The 17,311-nt window shown below is 35.0% G+C and overlaps 2 protein-coding genes across 2 annotated transcripts; both read left to right on the forward strand.

Moving 5' to 3' along the window:
- The first annotated feature begins 3,266 nt into the window (after positions 1–3,266).
- On the forward strand, positions 3,267–9,365 carry slc25a43 (solute carrier family 25 member 43). Its single transcript, XM_073820807.1, has 5 exons — positions 3,267–3,652; positions 6,053–6,294; positions 6,417–6,589; positions 7,257–7,391; positions 8,879–9,365. The coding sequence occupies exons 1-5, from the start codon at positions 3,381–3,383 to the stop codon at positions 9,092–9,094; spliced, it is 1,038 nt and encodes a 345-aa protein (XP_073676908.1). The 5' UTR covers positions 3,267–3,380; the 3' UTR covers positions 9,095–9,365.
- A 1,795-nt stretch (positions 9,366–11,160) lies between these two features.
- Positions 11,161–13,629, forward strand: slc25a5 (solute carrier family 25 member 5). The gene is made up of 4 exons (XM_073820398.1): positions 11,161–11,374; positions 12,359–12,845; positions 12,926–13,066; positions 13,163–13,629. Exons 1-4 carry the CDS (start codon positions 11,264–11,266, stop codon positions 13,318–13,320), a joined length of 897 nt encoding a protein of 298 aa, XP_073676499.1. The 5' UTR covers positions 11,161–11,263; the 3' UTR covers positions 13,321–13,629.
- Positions 13,630–17,311: the final 3,682 nt, after the last annotated feature.

Here is a 17,311-nt window from a genome sequence, read left to right on the forward strand (position 1 = left end):
TGGAAATCATGATTTGTATATTTCTATCTTATAATTTCTAGAAAATGACACATTTATCAAACAAACCAACTTATTTAGCCAAATTCAAAATATGTTATAAGTAGAATGTTATACTTCATGCTATTCTAGAGAAGAACACTGACTTGCTTGTATCTGTATTATATTTTATTTAGTTATTTGAGCTGTATTTTTTTTCATTTGCACATAGATAACTTATTTATTATTTTGTAGTATAATTGTTCAACTTCAATTGAACAATTGAAGATGCAGCAAATAGATTTAACATAACTTGATGTTTTTGTGGCAAGACCGCCATCTGTTGGTCATTTATCGATACAATTAGATTAGATTAGATTAGATTCAACTTTATTGTCATTACACATGTACAAGTACAAGGCAAGGAAATGCAGTTTAGGACTAACCAGGAGCGCAATAAGCAGCAAGTGCAGAATAAAGGTCTAAGTTATAAGTGCACTTATAGGGAATATGTAGGGAGAAACTATGGATAATATTTACAGATGAAGTACTGTGAGCATAATTTACAGATGATAATTAACTACAATTAGAATGTACAAATAGATGAACACAATATACAGGTTGCTATTAACTATAATATAAATTGCAGGTAGATACGAACATAATATACAGGTTACTAGTTATCTAGTTATTTAAAAAGAACCTGTTGTTTGAAAGAAAGAGAATGGGTTGAATGGGTCTTTAAAAATAAATTTCTATTTGTTTAATTTTTTATTATATTGCCACATAGTTATTGTTATTAGTTTAAATTTATTGTCTATTCTCTTTATTATAAGTGTTGTATTTCATTTTACCATAGATAGGCCTATGTTTATTATATTTGTGTCTGGTGTTGGGGAAAGGTACTTTTAAAAGTAATGCATTACAACGAGTTACTCCTTAAAAAAGTAACTAATTACGTTACTTTTGCGTTACTTTTAAAATCTGGGCAGGGCTTGCTTGTCAGTTTTTAATATAAAAAGTTATATTTTTGGCAAATGTAAAAGCCTTTTTACAACAAAACCTCAGGTTTAGAGAAAAGTAAATTCACGTCTGTGCAGTAGACCGCAGAAGAAAAAATTTCAACTCTTTAGCAATTAAGAAAAAAGGAAAAGAAATGTTAGATTATCTTGAGTAATTTTTGCTTATTAGTATGGATGAATTGGATCATCGAAGGTCGGCAGCAAAGACATCGGTTAATAAAATGGGATTAAATACAGAAAGGATATTTGTATTATTTAACATATTTAATTGCTGCATTTTGAGGAATACTGTATCTGTTTTTTTAGTGAGTGTAATGAATTATTGCATGTTTACATTTATTCCAGAACTAAAGTAACATCTTACTCAAAATTTCTCTCAACATGGGGACAGTAGAGCTTTTAATCAATAAATGGAGGGAAAAAGTAACTGGCATTACTTATTTGAAAGCGTAACTCAGATATTCTCTTGCCAAAACAGTAATGCGTTACTTTACTAGTTACTTGGGAAACGTAATATTATTACGTAACTTGCGTTACTTGTAAACTGGCATAAAGTTTTTCTTTGACGTTGGACGTTGGATATTCGAAAATTTAGGGACTGTCTCTAAAGTTACATACGACATTGGTATATACTTTTTTTAACTTCAATAGCATTTGAAGCGAATGACTTACAGTCACACAACCAACTGTAAAGTGTTCATGTAGGTGTCAAATATAATACACACCTTTTCGACTTTTAATATTAATTAAAATAAACTATAATCATAAGTTAAAAATGCAATTTTTTCACTACCGAATGGGCTCATATGCAAAATATGCAAAATTCAAAGCTCAATAGCATTTGAGGAGAATGACTTACAGTCACAAAACCAACTATAAAATGTTCATGTAGGTGTCAAATATAATGCACACCTTTTACCTTTTTTTTTTTTGGATAAATATTAAACTAAACTGTAAATCATATGTTAAAATTGCTATTTTTTCACAACTGAATGGGCTCAAATGCAACATTTTCCATAATTCTAAGCTCAGTTTCATTTGAGAAAAATGACTTACAGTCACAAAACCAACTATAAAATGTCCATGTAGGTGTCAAATATAATGCACACCTTTTACATTTTCTATATTAAAATAAACTGTAAATCATATGTTAAAAATGCTAAATTTTCACAACCGAATAGGCTCAAATGCAACATTTTCCATAATTTAAATCTCAATAGCATTTAATAAAAATGACTTACAGTCACAAAACCAACTATAAAATGTTCATGTAGGTTTCAAATATAATGCACACCTTTTACATTTTTGATATTAAAATAATCTGTAAATCATATGTCAAAAATGCTATTTTTTCACAACCGAATAGGCTCAAATGCAATATTTTCCATAATTTAAAGCTCAATAGCATTTAAGAAAAATGACTTACAGTCACAAAACCATCTATAAAATGTTCATGTAGGTGTCGAATATACCTCAAATGCAACATTTTCCATAATTTAAAGATCAATAGCATTTGACAAAAATGACTTACAGTCACAAAACCAACTATATAATGTTCATGTAGGTGTCAAATATAATGCACACATTTTACATTTTTGATATTTATTAAAATACACTGTAAATCATGTTAAAAATGCTTTTTTTTGCCACTACCAAATGGGCTCAAATGCAACATTTTAAAGCTCAATAGCATTTTAGGAGAATAATTTAGTCACAAAACCAACTATAAAATGTTCATGCAGGTGTCAAATATAATGCACACCTTTGTAATGCATTACCCCCCAACACTGTTTATGTCTGCACAATGTCTGGACTTTTTCTGTCACCAAGACAAATTCCTTGTGTGTAAACACACTTGGAAATAAAGCCTTTTTTATTCTGAATATAGGTCTCCATACCTAATACAACAAAAGCACATATTCTAGAAAAACGTATTGTGATTTAATATATTTAGCTGTCTTGGTTCTGACAAAGGACTTTTTTAAAGTCTGTTTTCACTCGCAGAGCAACACTTGTTTTTCATAGTCAAAACTAAGAGCAGTATTCATTCATCTTTTTTCATCAGATTTGTATTGGTCTAAAGCGATAAAAGAAAGCACATTAAATTTGTTTGTGGCTCTCTGGGAAACACGATATGGTTTGTGGCATTACTTTCCATGTATAGCTGTGTATGGATTGATTTTTGCATGCAACCAAACCTGCTCTTGCACTAACCACTCCCCGCCTTCACCAAAATATCCACCAATGTGACTGGCCGCTGAATGACAGTTGCGTTGCAGCTGGATGGTTGAATGATAAACAAAACCGTTAGGGTGTTCATTTTCACACGTTTATTATTTTTCCTTTAGCTGCTGGAGAACAAAATCGTTTTTCTTATGAAGTATGGCAACAGTAAAAAAGGACGACCGACTGACAAGTTCTCAAAGTTTACTCTGCGTCGGCTTTGCCGGGGTTTTTAGCAAAACTGTAACGTCGCCTCTGGAAGTCGTGAAGATTTTAAGTCAAATAGGAACATTTCACTGTAAACGGGGCTTCGTGCACAGCTTTGTTTTTATTTGTCAGAATGAGGGGCTTCGAGCATTTTGGAAGGGTAATATGGTTTCCTGTTTAAGGTTGTTCCCCTACAGTGCTATACATTTAGCAACTTACAAAAAGTAAGTATTATACCTTTCTAATGTTTAATAATGAATACTTGATGATTAACATTTATGCTTGATGTACGTGTTGGTGATGTGTGCAGTTTATAAGATATAATATAGTTTTCGATCAGCTGTGATGGTAAACAAAGACAACAGGAAGTTGACGTGTTCGTGTTTGAAAGCAGAAGAGGTAAAGAATTGAATTATAAATGAGTTATATATTAACAAGTGAGGACGCATTTAAACATGCTTAATACGTTATATTTACATTTGATCGTCTGAGGAAAAATATCATTTCAATTTCCTCTTTTCCCTTTATTAGCTTAGCTTGTATTGTACAGCAGGGGGTTTACATTCGTTCAACGTGACGTATTACATCACATCACGCCTTCATTTCCTGACCAATCACGTAGCTCAGAAAACCAGCATGATAATGTGACGTCATTCTGAAGCTGCAATGGGCGAAGTGCATTCATAAAATGACCATTTCAGCTGTAGTGTTTCCATGGTTATGGAAAACGCCCTCCAGAGGGGGCTTTCAGAAGTGCTTTATTGTTATGCTGGTCACGTGTGTTTTCACATGCTTCAGGGGTGAACGGAGACACCGGAAACGGTATTAGAAAGACCCGTACATAGTGTTCCAGTATTCCAGGAAAAAGAGTGGAGGGTGTATACCGACTTGTTTTGAACACACTGTTCCTGTGAAAAGAATATGTGTGTACCTCTCGAATGCAGGCTTATGTCGTTGATTAATAATCTACATTTTTAGTAAAGGATATCATTTTTTTAGTACTGATGCTATTAATCTATATTATAATCTGTGTAATAATTATGTCTAGATATAATAACATGAAAGAAGTCATTACTGCTTTGAGAATAGATATTACCAGGTTGTATATACATAATGTCAAATTGGACTTTCAAGACTCATTCATATTTATTGAAAGGCAAAGAGAAACCAGTTTGTAAGAATTTAGTGTAAACCATATTTTAATAGAATGTCCAATTTTAAATGACTCATTAATTAAAAAAAAAAAAGATTCTATATGATTTTTATCAGTACTATTGTTGTTACTTGTATGTTTCTGTATAGCTTCTTAAGAAAGTATGTAATTTGTAAATTATAGTAAATTATGTATTAAAATGATACGGTTAATGTTGCCATGAATATAGCATTGTTGCTGATATGGTGTTAAAACACAAATAAACAAATATAATAACACAAAATAATAATACACAACAAAATAACCTGTTCTAATGTTCATTTATATTTAACTGATGAAGTTAAATATAAGTCAGATTTAGACTATTTTTCGTATGCATTTTAGACCCAAAGTATAGTCAGCCTTTATAATATATATAAAATACATTAAACAGTAATATTGTAAAACGTTAAGTAAATGTAAATGAACAGTTTTCTATTTTAAAATGTAATTTATTTCAGCTAATACAGCTAATACTTACATAATCATCGTCAAATTATCCTTTAGAAATCATTCTGATATGCTGATAACCTTTTAATAATTAAAAATAAAGGAATAAAATAATAATAATAGAAAAACAGATAATGTCCTTTTACATTAAGCTTAGCAATAAGTTATATACACTACCAGTCAACATTTTGTAATCAATCAATCAACTTTGTAAATTTTGTTTTTGTAAAGAAATCTTTTCTGCTCACCGAGCCTGCATTTATTTGATCCAAAATACAGAAAAAACAGTACAATTTTGAAATATTTTTACTTTTTAAAATTTTAAAAATGTTACTATTCGATTTCTACTGTTTTGAATATATTTTAAAATGTAATTAATTTTTGTGATTTCAAAGCAACATTACTCCAGTCATATGATTCCTCAGAAATTGTTCTAATATTCTGATTTGCTGCTCAAAACACATCTATTAATAATTTGTTGAAAACAGCAGAGTAGAATTTTTCAGTTTTTTATTTTAATAAATAGAAGGTTCAGAAGAACAGCGTTTATTTTGTAATATTATAAATCATCACTTTTGATCAATTTAAATCAATTATACTCCAATAAAGCAATTAAAAAATTATACTGACTGAAGATTTTGAATGATATAGTGTATAATGTTACAAAAGATTTTTATTTAAGATAAATACTAATCTTTGGATCTTTCTATTCATCAAAGAATCCTGAAAAAGATTTACTCAACTGTTTTAAATATTGATAATAATATTAAATGCTTCTTGAGAAGCAAAGCTTCATATTAGAATAATTTCTGAAGGATCATGTGACACTGAAGTCTGGAGTAATGATGCTCAGACTTTAGTTTTGATCACAGGAGTGAATTACATTTTAAAATATATATTCAAATAAATGCAGGCTTGGTGAGCAGAAGAGACGTCTTTAAAAAATGTTTTTAAATTTTTAATTTTGTTCTATTTTTTGCAGCATTGTCCACCTTCATATTGATGAACTGGGTGAGATCTCACAATGGAGAGCCATAGTAGCCGGTGGGCTGGCAGGCATATCTGCCACTCTCGCAACATATCCACTGGAGGTGGTTGAAACCAGACTTATTGCTCAGAATTGCCAAGAACCAACATACAGAGGCTTGCTGCATTCCCTCTCCATCATCTACAGAAATGAAGGACTGCAGGCTCTCTACAGGGGTTTTTCCCTCACAGTGTTAGGTATGCATTTTGTATTTCTGTTTACAGAATATTAAACAAGCTCATTGCCTAATTATTAATATTACTTCTGGATCTCTCACAATTCTGCTTGAGAAGTTAATGTTTGGATTACTGTGCAATAGGTGCCGTTCCCTTCTCCGTTGGCTGCTATGCAGTGTACGTCAACTTGGATAAGCTGTGGCAGGAGCGTCATGTTCGTTTCACATCTTTGCAGAACTTCATCAATGGCTGTCTTGCAGCGGGAGTCGCTCAGACGCTCTCCTTCCCCTTTGAAACAGTAAAAAAGAAGATGCAGGTGAGAAACTGTGAGACGTACTGCTGTAGTGGTATATCTCATCACAAGGGGGCACAATAGTACCAGTGTCACAAACTTATTGGAGTCTACCTAAATTTGTTACAAATTCATACCTTTTTAACTTGGCTGTGGTCACTTTGTTCTTTTATGTTATGAATGAAACATTAAATGTTAAAAAAAAAAAACATGAATTGGACACAATTGCAACATGTAACACAGAACAATGCTGGACACCATTATGAAGGACACAAGGCCCTGCAGCAGCTGAGAATGTACATAGCGTCCAGCGTCTGCCTATGCCAAAGATAAATGGTCTAAAGATAGCTGACCTCTCACACACAATCCACCTAATGGTGCATCTGATCTGGTTCCTATATGTTTTGCTAAACTAGACAGAAGAGTTCTGCTTTTTCCTCTTTTGCAAGTTAAATTCCACTGTCAGGAATAAATCTCACAAAGCTGCTGAATGTTCTGAGACTTTCAGTTTGGTGCTAAACAAAGTCTCTATAGACACAGTCAACACAGCCCACAGAACACACATCAAGAGGGTTTGAGGGTAGATAATTGTAGGAGAATATGGTACAGTAGGGCAATCAGTTGTTACTGGAAAACAAAGTATGTAGTTACTTCTTAATGATCAGGAATATTTCTCTAATCTTTACTCTAGGCCCAGAGTCCCCTTTTGCCCCATTGTGGAGGAGTTGATGTCCATTTTAATGGAACGATAGACTGCTTCAGACAGGTCATCAAGAACAAGGGCGTCATGGCTCTTTGGAGTGGCCTTACAGCCAACATGGTGAAGGTGACGTGTGTTTTATATATGCTTACGTGGTGACCGAGATAAAAATAACCCAAGCACTGTATGTTTTCTGTGTAAATAGTCCAACAAAGATGGATCTTTAATTACAAAACTCACAGGGTTGTATTGTAACATACAGTGGTGGCCAAAAATATTAGAACACTAGTGTTTTCACCAGCTAAAAATAAATAAAAAGTAGTCAGTTATTTCTATTTTTTGCTGTGGTGTGTCAGTAGGAAATATCCGTTTAAATTTCCAAACATTCATTTTGCCATTAACTGTAATAATCCAGTGAGGTTTTTGTTTGCACAAGGAGTCTGACAACAGCCAGTGCTCCACACAGAGATCTGATCTTATCATCATCCAGTCTGTCTGCACTGACGTGAAGAAACAAAACAAACTGAGACAGACTAAATCCAGAAGATATCTACTTGCAAAGCTACCTGAAAAACTATGCGCAAGTGCACCTAGGGCAAAAGCTGCTTTAAACGCAAAGGATGGTCACACCAAATGTTAATTTAATTTAGTTAATAGAAGTTAACTGATAAAGAGGTAACACTTTACAATAAGGTTCATTAGTTAACATTAGTTAACCATATTAGTTAACATGAACTAATAATGAACTGGACTTATACAGCATTTATTAATCTTTGTTAATGTTAATTTCAACATTCACTAATACATTATTAAAATTTTGTTAACATTAGTTAATGCAGTGTGAACTAACATGAACAAACAATGAACAACTGTATTTCTGTTAACTAACGTTAATAAAGATTAGTAAATACATTAACAAATGTATTGCTCATGGTTAGTTCATGTTAGTTAATACATTAACTAATGTTTAACTAATGAACCTTATTGTAAAGTGTTACCGATAAAGAAAACCTATTTTTGACAGCATTCTCATTTTACAGCGTTTTTTTACACAAGTGCCTAAAACTTTTAACAGTACTGTAGTTTTGCAGGTAGGTTTCCTGAAGCATCTTGGAGACGTTGCCACAGTTCTTCTGGATTTAGTCTGTCTCAGTTTGTTCTGTTTCTTCATTTCATTTCAGACAGACTAGAAGATGATGAGATCAGATCTCTGTGTGCAGCACTGGCTGTTGTCAGACTCCTTGTGCAAACAAAAAATCTTCACCTTGCTGAAATATTACAATTAATGGCAAAATGAATATTTGGAAATGCAAATTGATATTTCCTACTGACACACTACGTCAAAAGATAGAAATGACTGACTTAAAACAAGTTTTTAGATGGTGATAATGAAAATATTAGTGTTCTAATCATTTTGGCCACCACTATACAGTATTAACAACAGTCTGCTCCTTGCACTGTATGAAATAATACAACAAATTGAGTTTCTTGAGCTGCCTCTGCATGAAACAGCACGCCTAAATATTTTAATTGGTGTTTGTGGAAACACCTTACACAAATAATGCATTTCAACTTCCTTGTTGCTAATATTATGTTTTATTTTGACATTACAGATCGTCCCATATTTCGGCTTGCTTTTCAGTTGCTTTGAAATGTGTAAGCAAGTCTGCCTTTACCGGAATGGCTACATCATTTCTCCACTAAGCTACAAGCTGAAACCAGGCGTGGACCAGAGCCTGGGCCCATATGAACTGCAGGAGTTTAAGCGCTATCTGAGAAACAGAAAATCACACGAAGCACAGAGTTCATCTATAGGAAACCGCTGGTAACTCATCCAAGAGGAGTTATCAGTAATAAACTGAACTCTGAGAAGTGCATTGATTATGAGTTATAAAGTGTTTCTACTGTTGGAAAGCATGATATATTATTCACAGTTGTACCTCTTATTGCATTTAACCTCTGATAGGCTATTTTAAGGATTCTGCATATGCATACTTGAAGCAAGTCCATTACCGTACAGTACCTCAAATGCATCAGACTCGCTCTTAAATGAAAGTCGTGTGCCTAAGAGGCAGTATTAAAGTTGCTCGTTCATTTCAACGTTATGACATTTATTGCTTTTATCTTTACACTCCACTGAAGGTGTGTTTTTTAAAACTGTGGAAATGTAAAACCTGTTTTAATCACTTCTCAGGAAATATGTTGAATGTCATTTCAACAGTATAGAGCAATGCCTTTGTCGAACAAAGTATAAGTCTTTTACTGGATTTTAGCTCTTGGGCCTTTTTAAAGGTCTTCTGTTATTTATAAAATGGTTTTAAGGTCACATTGTGGTGCAATTTTTGCATTGGCATATTTCATCATATATAAGAGCACGATTTTGAATCTGCATTGTAATGTAATGTACAGTATATCCTGCTAATCTGGACACATGGTAACCCAATAACCACTGATTCTGATTCAGCTGTCAAGATTTGTTTACTAAAAGTGTATTTGAGCTTTTCATTGCAATACGTGGCACATGTTAAGATTAAATCTTGAAGCACATTGTAAAAATCATGAAGTATAAGCGATAAACGTATCTTGGTGCATTATAACTGTGTTATACTTGTCATTTGTGATTTGTAGCAATAGCCAAAAATACATTGTATGGGTCAAAATAATAATTTTTTCTCTTATGCCAAACAATTATTAGGATATTAAGTAAAGATCATGTTCCATAATATATGTTTTGTAAATTTCCTACAGTAAGTACATCAAAACTTAGTTTTTGATTAGTAATATGCATTACTAAAAATCTACATTTGGACAAATTTAAAGGTGATTTTATCATTATTTTGATTTTTGATTTTTTTTTTTTGCACTTTCAGATTTTCTAATTGTTGTTTTGTATATGTATATTTTATATGACTGGTTTTGTGGTCCAGGGTCACATATTTGTAGTCAAAATGATCAATTTTTATTTTATGGCAAAAATCATTAGGATATTAAGTAAAGATCATGTCGAATGAAGATATTTTGTGAATGTCCTACCGTAAATATATCAAAACATTTGTTTTATTAGTAATATGCATTGCTAAGAACTTCATTTGGACAACTTTTATTTTTTTGGCACCCTCAGATTCCAGATTCTAACAAATCATACATCAATGGAAAGCTTATTTATTCAACTCTTAGATAATGTATAAATCTCAGTTTCCAAAAATTGACCCTTATGACTGGTTTTGTGGTCCAGGGTCACATGTTATTATTCACTGTACAATAGTATTACATAATACAGAACAAAATTGAATTGTGTTGGTAGATATAGTAGTGATGCAGACAGTATTGATTTTGTATTGCTTGTGTAATCGCATGTTCTCAAATGGATCACTTTGCTTTGCCACAGTCAAAAGTCATGTGAAGGACTTTGCACTGACATGTTGGCCCTTTTTCTCTTACACATATGCCCTTGGAGATCATTAACTAAAGACAGGGAGCGATCTAGCTAGTGACAAACATGCATGCTATGTCACCTTGGAGAACTACTACTTGGCTTGACAGCTGAAACAAGAAACAGGACTAGCCTGATTCCCTTGCTGTCAGTGTGCATCAAAAACAAAACAGTGTGCCAAAATGTATGCTTTGTTACTTTTAAATATTATCTGTGATGAATTATTGACTGCTTGGAAACACATTTCCCTCAGTTTCAAAAACTTCCTGTTGTCATTTACGCTTTCCACCTTGAGAAGGCTTAAGGTAACCTTTCTAACTTTGAGCCATTCATCTCCGTCATCACAAAATAGCCCCGCCTACTGGAATCTGTGACGTTTAGTCGCCAGTCCAATCAGATCTTAGAAGCGTCGGGTGCGTTTCCTCTCGCGAGACGAACCTTTTAAAAATCTCTTCTCAACTTTTTATTCGGCCATTTCGAATCAGCCGGCATTCCACGCTAGTCCTGCGGCAGAGCGGGATTGATCTCTTCAAACTAATTTACACCTCTCCAAGAACACCCGACAATGAATGAGACCGCCATCTCCTTCGCCAAGGACTTCTTGGCCGGTGGTATTGCCGCTGCTATCTCGAAAACCGCTGTGGCCCCCATCGAGAGAGTCAAACTGCTGCTTCAGGTAATTATACGCAGCTTTATAAACGGGATTACATAATCACAGAGTTTTAAGAATGTAGATTACAGTGGAATCAAATGTGAATACAACCAGCACAATGCAATCCTAGAAGCGTTTACGCTTCAAAACCAAAAAAAGAACGTGTTCAGATTTTAATCTGATTTCTTTTTATTACATCTTTAATTGATCATTGAATGGCGAGAGCCTTAAGAAATGGTGAACGTCTTGACTAAATAATTTTAATATTTGTGTGCGTAACGTTAACGTTACAGAATGTTTTAAATCCACTTTGAAATGTTTAAAATCGAGCTGGTTGTTAAATAATTGTTAGAAGATCGACTAGGCCTTAAGTGCTCCGTAACCTTTACCAACCCACCTCGAGAGAAAAACCTGAGAAATGCCTCAACCACTTACCATGATAGTGTAAACGACTGGAATTCAACAGAACTAAATGAGTTGTTTGCTTTAGTACAGCTTTACAAATGCGTATTTCTATTTTGTTTAAAACACTTCCGCGAAACGCGGTAAACCAGCATCCTCACAGATCCGCCAAGGTCGCCAGAAGGGGAGGCCTGTGAATAGCTAGGCCTTTATTGCTAGCTTGCAAGCTAACGCTCGTCTCCCAGGACGAAGTCCCAGGTATTGTTTGAGCGGACACGCTGTTTTATAGACGCATCACACACACTAACATTTTAATTAAGTTTCACATTTTTAGGTTTTCACACCGTTTTACAACAATTTAGTTGTTTTTGCAGACATTTTCGGTCAGTTTTATGGAAACCGCCTACCGGAAGATATCGCGTATTTTACTCGTTGCCGGCTTTTGAAGTTTAGCGTACTCACGTGTTCGTAGTTCCTCCTCGGTTTTGTTCTTAAACTGTTTTTCACTAAATTTAGTTTTAGTTGATGGGCATTTGTAATTTCAATCACTGTGTTCCATTGTAATGTCTTTCATTGAGCATTTATTGACTTTTTTTGTGTTAACAGGTGCAACATGCTAGCAAACAGATTACAGTGGATAAGCAGTACAAGGGCATTATGGACTGCGTGGTGCGTATTCCCAAGGAGCAGGGCTTCCTGTCGTTCTGGAGAGGAAACTTGGCCAACGTCATCAGATACTTCCCCACCCAGGCCCTCAACTTTGCTTTCAAGGACAAGTACAAGAAGGTCTTCCTCGATGGTGTAGACAAGCGCACCCAGTTCTGGAGGTACTTCGCTGGTAACCTGGCCTCCGGTGGTGCCGCTGGTGCCACGTCTCTCTGCTTCGTCTACCCCCTCGACTTCGCCAGAACCCGTCTGGCCGCCGATGTCGGCAAGGCTGGAGCAGAAAGAGAGTTCTCCGGCCTGGGTAACTGCTTGGTAAAGATCTCCAAGTCTGATGGCATCAAAGGTCTGTACCAGGGCTTCAATGTGTCCGTGCAGGGTATCATCATCTACAGAGCTGCCTACTTCGGAATCTATGACACAGCCAAGGGTGAGTCCACGTTGCACTTAAGGAAGCATTGTCAGTGTGTGTTATTGCTGCATTCACTACATCTGCATTTATGTCTTCAGGTATGCTGCCCGATCCCAAGAACACCCACATTTTTGTCAGCTGGATGATCGCTCAGTCTGTGACTGCTGTTGCTGGTCTCGCATCCTACCCCTTCGATACAGTCCGTCGTCGTATGATGATGCAGTCTGGACGCAAAGGAGGTCAGTTAGTGCTCTTAAGACATTTACAGTACAAGTTGACCAGTTAAAGCAGTGGGTTAATCTCTTTTCTTTTTTTCTTTTTTTCTTTTGTTGCAGCCGACATCATGTACAGTGGCACAATTGACTGCTGGAGGAAGATCGCACGTGATGAGGGTGGCAAGGCTTTCTTCAAGGGAGCCTGGTCCAACGTTCTCAGAGGCATGGGTGGTGCCTTTGTGCTTGTCTTGTATGATGAGCTGAAGAAGGTCATTTAAGCGTTTCCTGTCCACCATTCAATGTGAGATGTTTAACTGTAACATATCTTGTACATTTGGAAGGACTCTCAAATTCCGCCTTATTTATAGGGACCAACTAGTATGTCAGTACTAGTTGTACTGGGGGAAGATGTTTTTGCGGTTTTCTTTTGCCCCGGTTTATCTTATTTTTTCTTTTTGTTCCCCTCACCATACTGTCATTCCCAGAACGAAAGGGCAAGAATGCCAGGTACTAAAATCTACCTGTTTTCCAGTCGGTCTGTTTTTAGTCAATGCAGCATCAATAAAGACCCACTGAATGAACCTACACCGTAACTTGTGGTGTTGATTTTTTTTTTTTGTTTCTACCTTTTATATCTTGCGTTACAGGTGCTGTGATTTCAACCGTTTGGATGGCTCCCACCCTGTTCTTAAACTCAAGCTCTGTCCCCACCCTTTAAAAACATCTCGGCAAACTGAACTAGCAGAATGATTCATAGACAAAGATCTCCAAGGCTTTTTTTGTAGCATAGAGAGTCTCGGATTGTAAGAAATTGGTGTAAATTGTGACTCTGGATGATAAAACTGGACTTAAATAGCACTTATTTGTGGTAATAGCCAAAAAAAACATTGTATAGGTCAAAATTAGTGATTTCTTTTAGGCCAAAAATAATTAGGATATTGAGTAAAGATCATGTTCCATTAAGATGTTTTGTAAGTTTCCTACTGTAATATGCATTGCTAAGATCTTCATGTGGACAACTTTAAAGGGGATTTTCTCTTTAATTTTTATCTTTTTTGCACCCTCAAGATTTCAGATTTTCAAATGGTTGTATCTCGACCAAATATTGTCCTATCCGAGCAAACCATACATCAATGAAAAGCTTATTCCGCTTGCAGATGTATAAATCTCATTTTCAAAAGATACACCACTACACTGCCGTCAGTTGTCACTTGGAAGTGTCCAAGTGTTTATTCAGAGGCTAGACTTCTCACATGCCTATAAACGTGCTCCTGAGTGTCAGGCGATATTAAATTCTCAAGATGCAACGTCATACCCTGTTGGCCCTCCGGAGTTGTGCTTGTGTCTGAGCCAAGGACAGCTGAGGGGACCCTCAATGTAATTCAGTCCTGCAAGACTTGGAGACTTTTGGAGCTCTACGATCGAGCATCATCTCAATGTGTATAATAATTTATGTGCTTTTGCACTTTTACTATTGTGACCCTGGGCAACAAAACCAGCTAAGTAGCATGGGTATACAGTATTTTATTTTATTTTTTCAAAATGACAGACTTTTATGCTAAAAAAACATTGGGATTTTAGGTAAAGATCATGTTCCATGAAGATGTTTTGTAAGTTTTCTGCCATTAATATATCAAACTAGTTTTTGTTCAGTAATATGCATGGCTAAGAACTTCATTTGAACAACTTTAAAGGATATTTTCTCAGTTTAATTTTTTTGAACCCTAAGATTCCAGATTTTCAAATATTGTCCTATCATAACATCAATGGAAAGCTTATTTATTTGGCTTTCAGATGATGTAGAAATCTCTCTTTTTTAAAAATGTACCCTGATGAATGACTTTGTGGTTCAGGGTCACATTTGTGGTGATTTGGAGATTCCTTACTCTAGTCTTGACAGGCTGAAGCAACCAATAGTTTTGGCCAATTGAGTTGAGCTTAAAGGCAGTAGAGATATTGAAGATATCGAAGGAAGAAATTGCTTAAGCTTGGGCTTCTGCCCATGTGTTGCAGGTGACCAGATAACATTTAAGAGGCATGAATGAAATACTTCAGATTTATTACAGCTGCAAAGCTAATGGCTCTCCTCCAGTGTAATCCAGTATGTTGGAAAAGGCGGCTTGTGCGTGCCCTCTTACGCTAAAAACCTTGCTGACCTCTTAGCAGACATCAAGCTAGTCGTAAATTAGCACGCTAATCCGTCCTTGCATCACCTTCACTTCAAGCATGGCGAGTTCCTGAGTATGGTATTACAGGATGTTCAGTAGGGATAAATAGTGGACGGTGGTGATAATACACTGGCCATCATGGCCTCCTGATTGGGTGAAATGAGTTCAACTAATTTCTTAGGGACTGTGGGGGCCTTAAAAAATTTTTAGTTTTCATAATACGTGAGCTTAGACCACAAAACCAGTCATAATTGTCAATTTCTTGAAAATTCTGAATAAAGCTTTTCTTTGATGTTTAGTTTATTAGGATAGAACAATATTTAGTCGAGATACAACTTTGAAAATCTGGGCAAGCGAAAAAATCTAAATATTGAGAAAATCACCTTTAAATTTGTCCAAATTAAGTTCTTAGCTATGCATATTACTTATCAAAAATTAAGTTTTGATATATTTACGGTAGGAAATATACAAAATATTTTCATGGAACAAGATATTTACTTAATATCCTAATGATTTTTGGCATAAAAGAAAAATTAATCGATTGGACCCATGCAAATAGACAAATATACCTGACTGGTTTTGTGGTCCAGGGTCACATATAGTTAAATTCTTTGTGTTGAAGCCATTTTGGATTGCTTGACACTATACATATATCAGGATTAATAAATCATTTAGTAGTGTAGTAAACAATGATATAAATTGTGCACATTGTATGAATTTGCCAGTTGTCCTGCTAACACTTTAGTCACTGCTAAGGTGAGAAATATGTCAAGTTCAGTAGAACACATTACAACATTTCTCTGATGATTCGTGTTATATGCATTAACAGGATGAGCCGATTACACAAGAGTCGGGCTTGTTCTGACAGTCTTGCTGAACGTGACGTAATCCTGGGAAGGCGGTTCAAACTTGCGCTGGCTGGCATGTCAGGCAGGCTCTACTCGCAGGTCACATGACTTGTACAGGTTCAGTCATAGGATTCTATTTTTACGGGTTTAATCTCTGTCTGGCAGTGGCAGGGTGCTCTACTCCATCATGTGACTGTGGAGGTTTAATCATATGCCAGCTGCCTGAATGAACCTGTACTGAATCCATTTGCAAAATGGATCTCTATTATTTTGCTAAAGAGGAACGCTGTATTTAACCACCAGTGAAGCCTTTAATTTATCTCAGTGACTCGAATCTGTTCACAAAAAGATTCATTCAATCAGTGGTCCTTTTTGTAGACTTTTGTAGACTAAAAAAAGGTTACGCCAGTAGGTGGCAGAGTTGTGTCTTATGAATTATTAGGCAGAATCCCCTGTACTATCAAACTACTGATAAGACAACAGTCCATATGGGCCATTCTACATTATTGGTCCAAACTGATGTCCCACACCCAAAAAAACACATTTAAAATACATTCAAGTTAAAATCTTTTTGTATTATCTATTGAAACCTACAATAATATTTAAAAAGTTAGTAAGCTTAATATATTTAAAGTCATCATTTATTGGGTACTTTCCATTGGGAGGTGGCTATCTTAAACCCTAACTCCTAAATTTCAACTTATGAAAATATTGAAGTAATTTTTGTGTTTTTTTCCATTGTTATTTTCAAAATTTTCTTTTTGATTCCATTTTCCTTTTTCCATTGATTTCCATTGCCCTATCTACTTATTACAGTAAAAGTCTGTGTGTCACTTTAAGGAATGTCACTACCGAACACCTTCTGCATATAAGCAAATTTTTTTTTTTAGAGTTATTCCATAACATTTAGTTTTCATATGTGTACAACTGTTCACAATGTGCTAGCTAACCATGTGCTGATTAGCGTCTTTGAGCTAGGTTCAAAAGTATCTAAAATTGAAAAGTGACAGATTTTTTTTTGGGTGTTGTCCCATAAAATTGTCACTATACCGAAACAGTCATGACCAAAACATGTAATCATTGTTTCGGTAGTGACAAAAGGGAACACATAATTCTTTATTTGTGGAAAATAAACAATATTTTACTGCAGTTACTACTACCAATGCATACTGTCTCTACCGAAACATGTTTTGTCAAAAATAAATTATACTAAATTATCAACTAAGATGTGATAGGTTTTGGTTCAATGTATA

Source organism: Garra rufa, chromosome 16, assembly GCF_049309525.1.
Source record: "Garra rufa chromosome 16, GarRuf1.0, whole genome shotgun sequence".
In the NCBI taxonomy this organism is placed as follows: domain Eukaryota; kingdom Metazoa; phylum Chordata; class Actinopteri; order Cypriniformes; family Cyprinidae; genus Garra; species Garra rufa.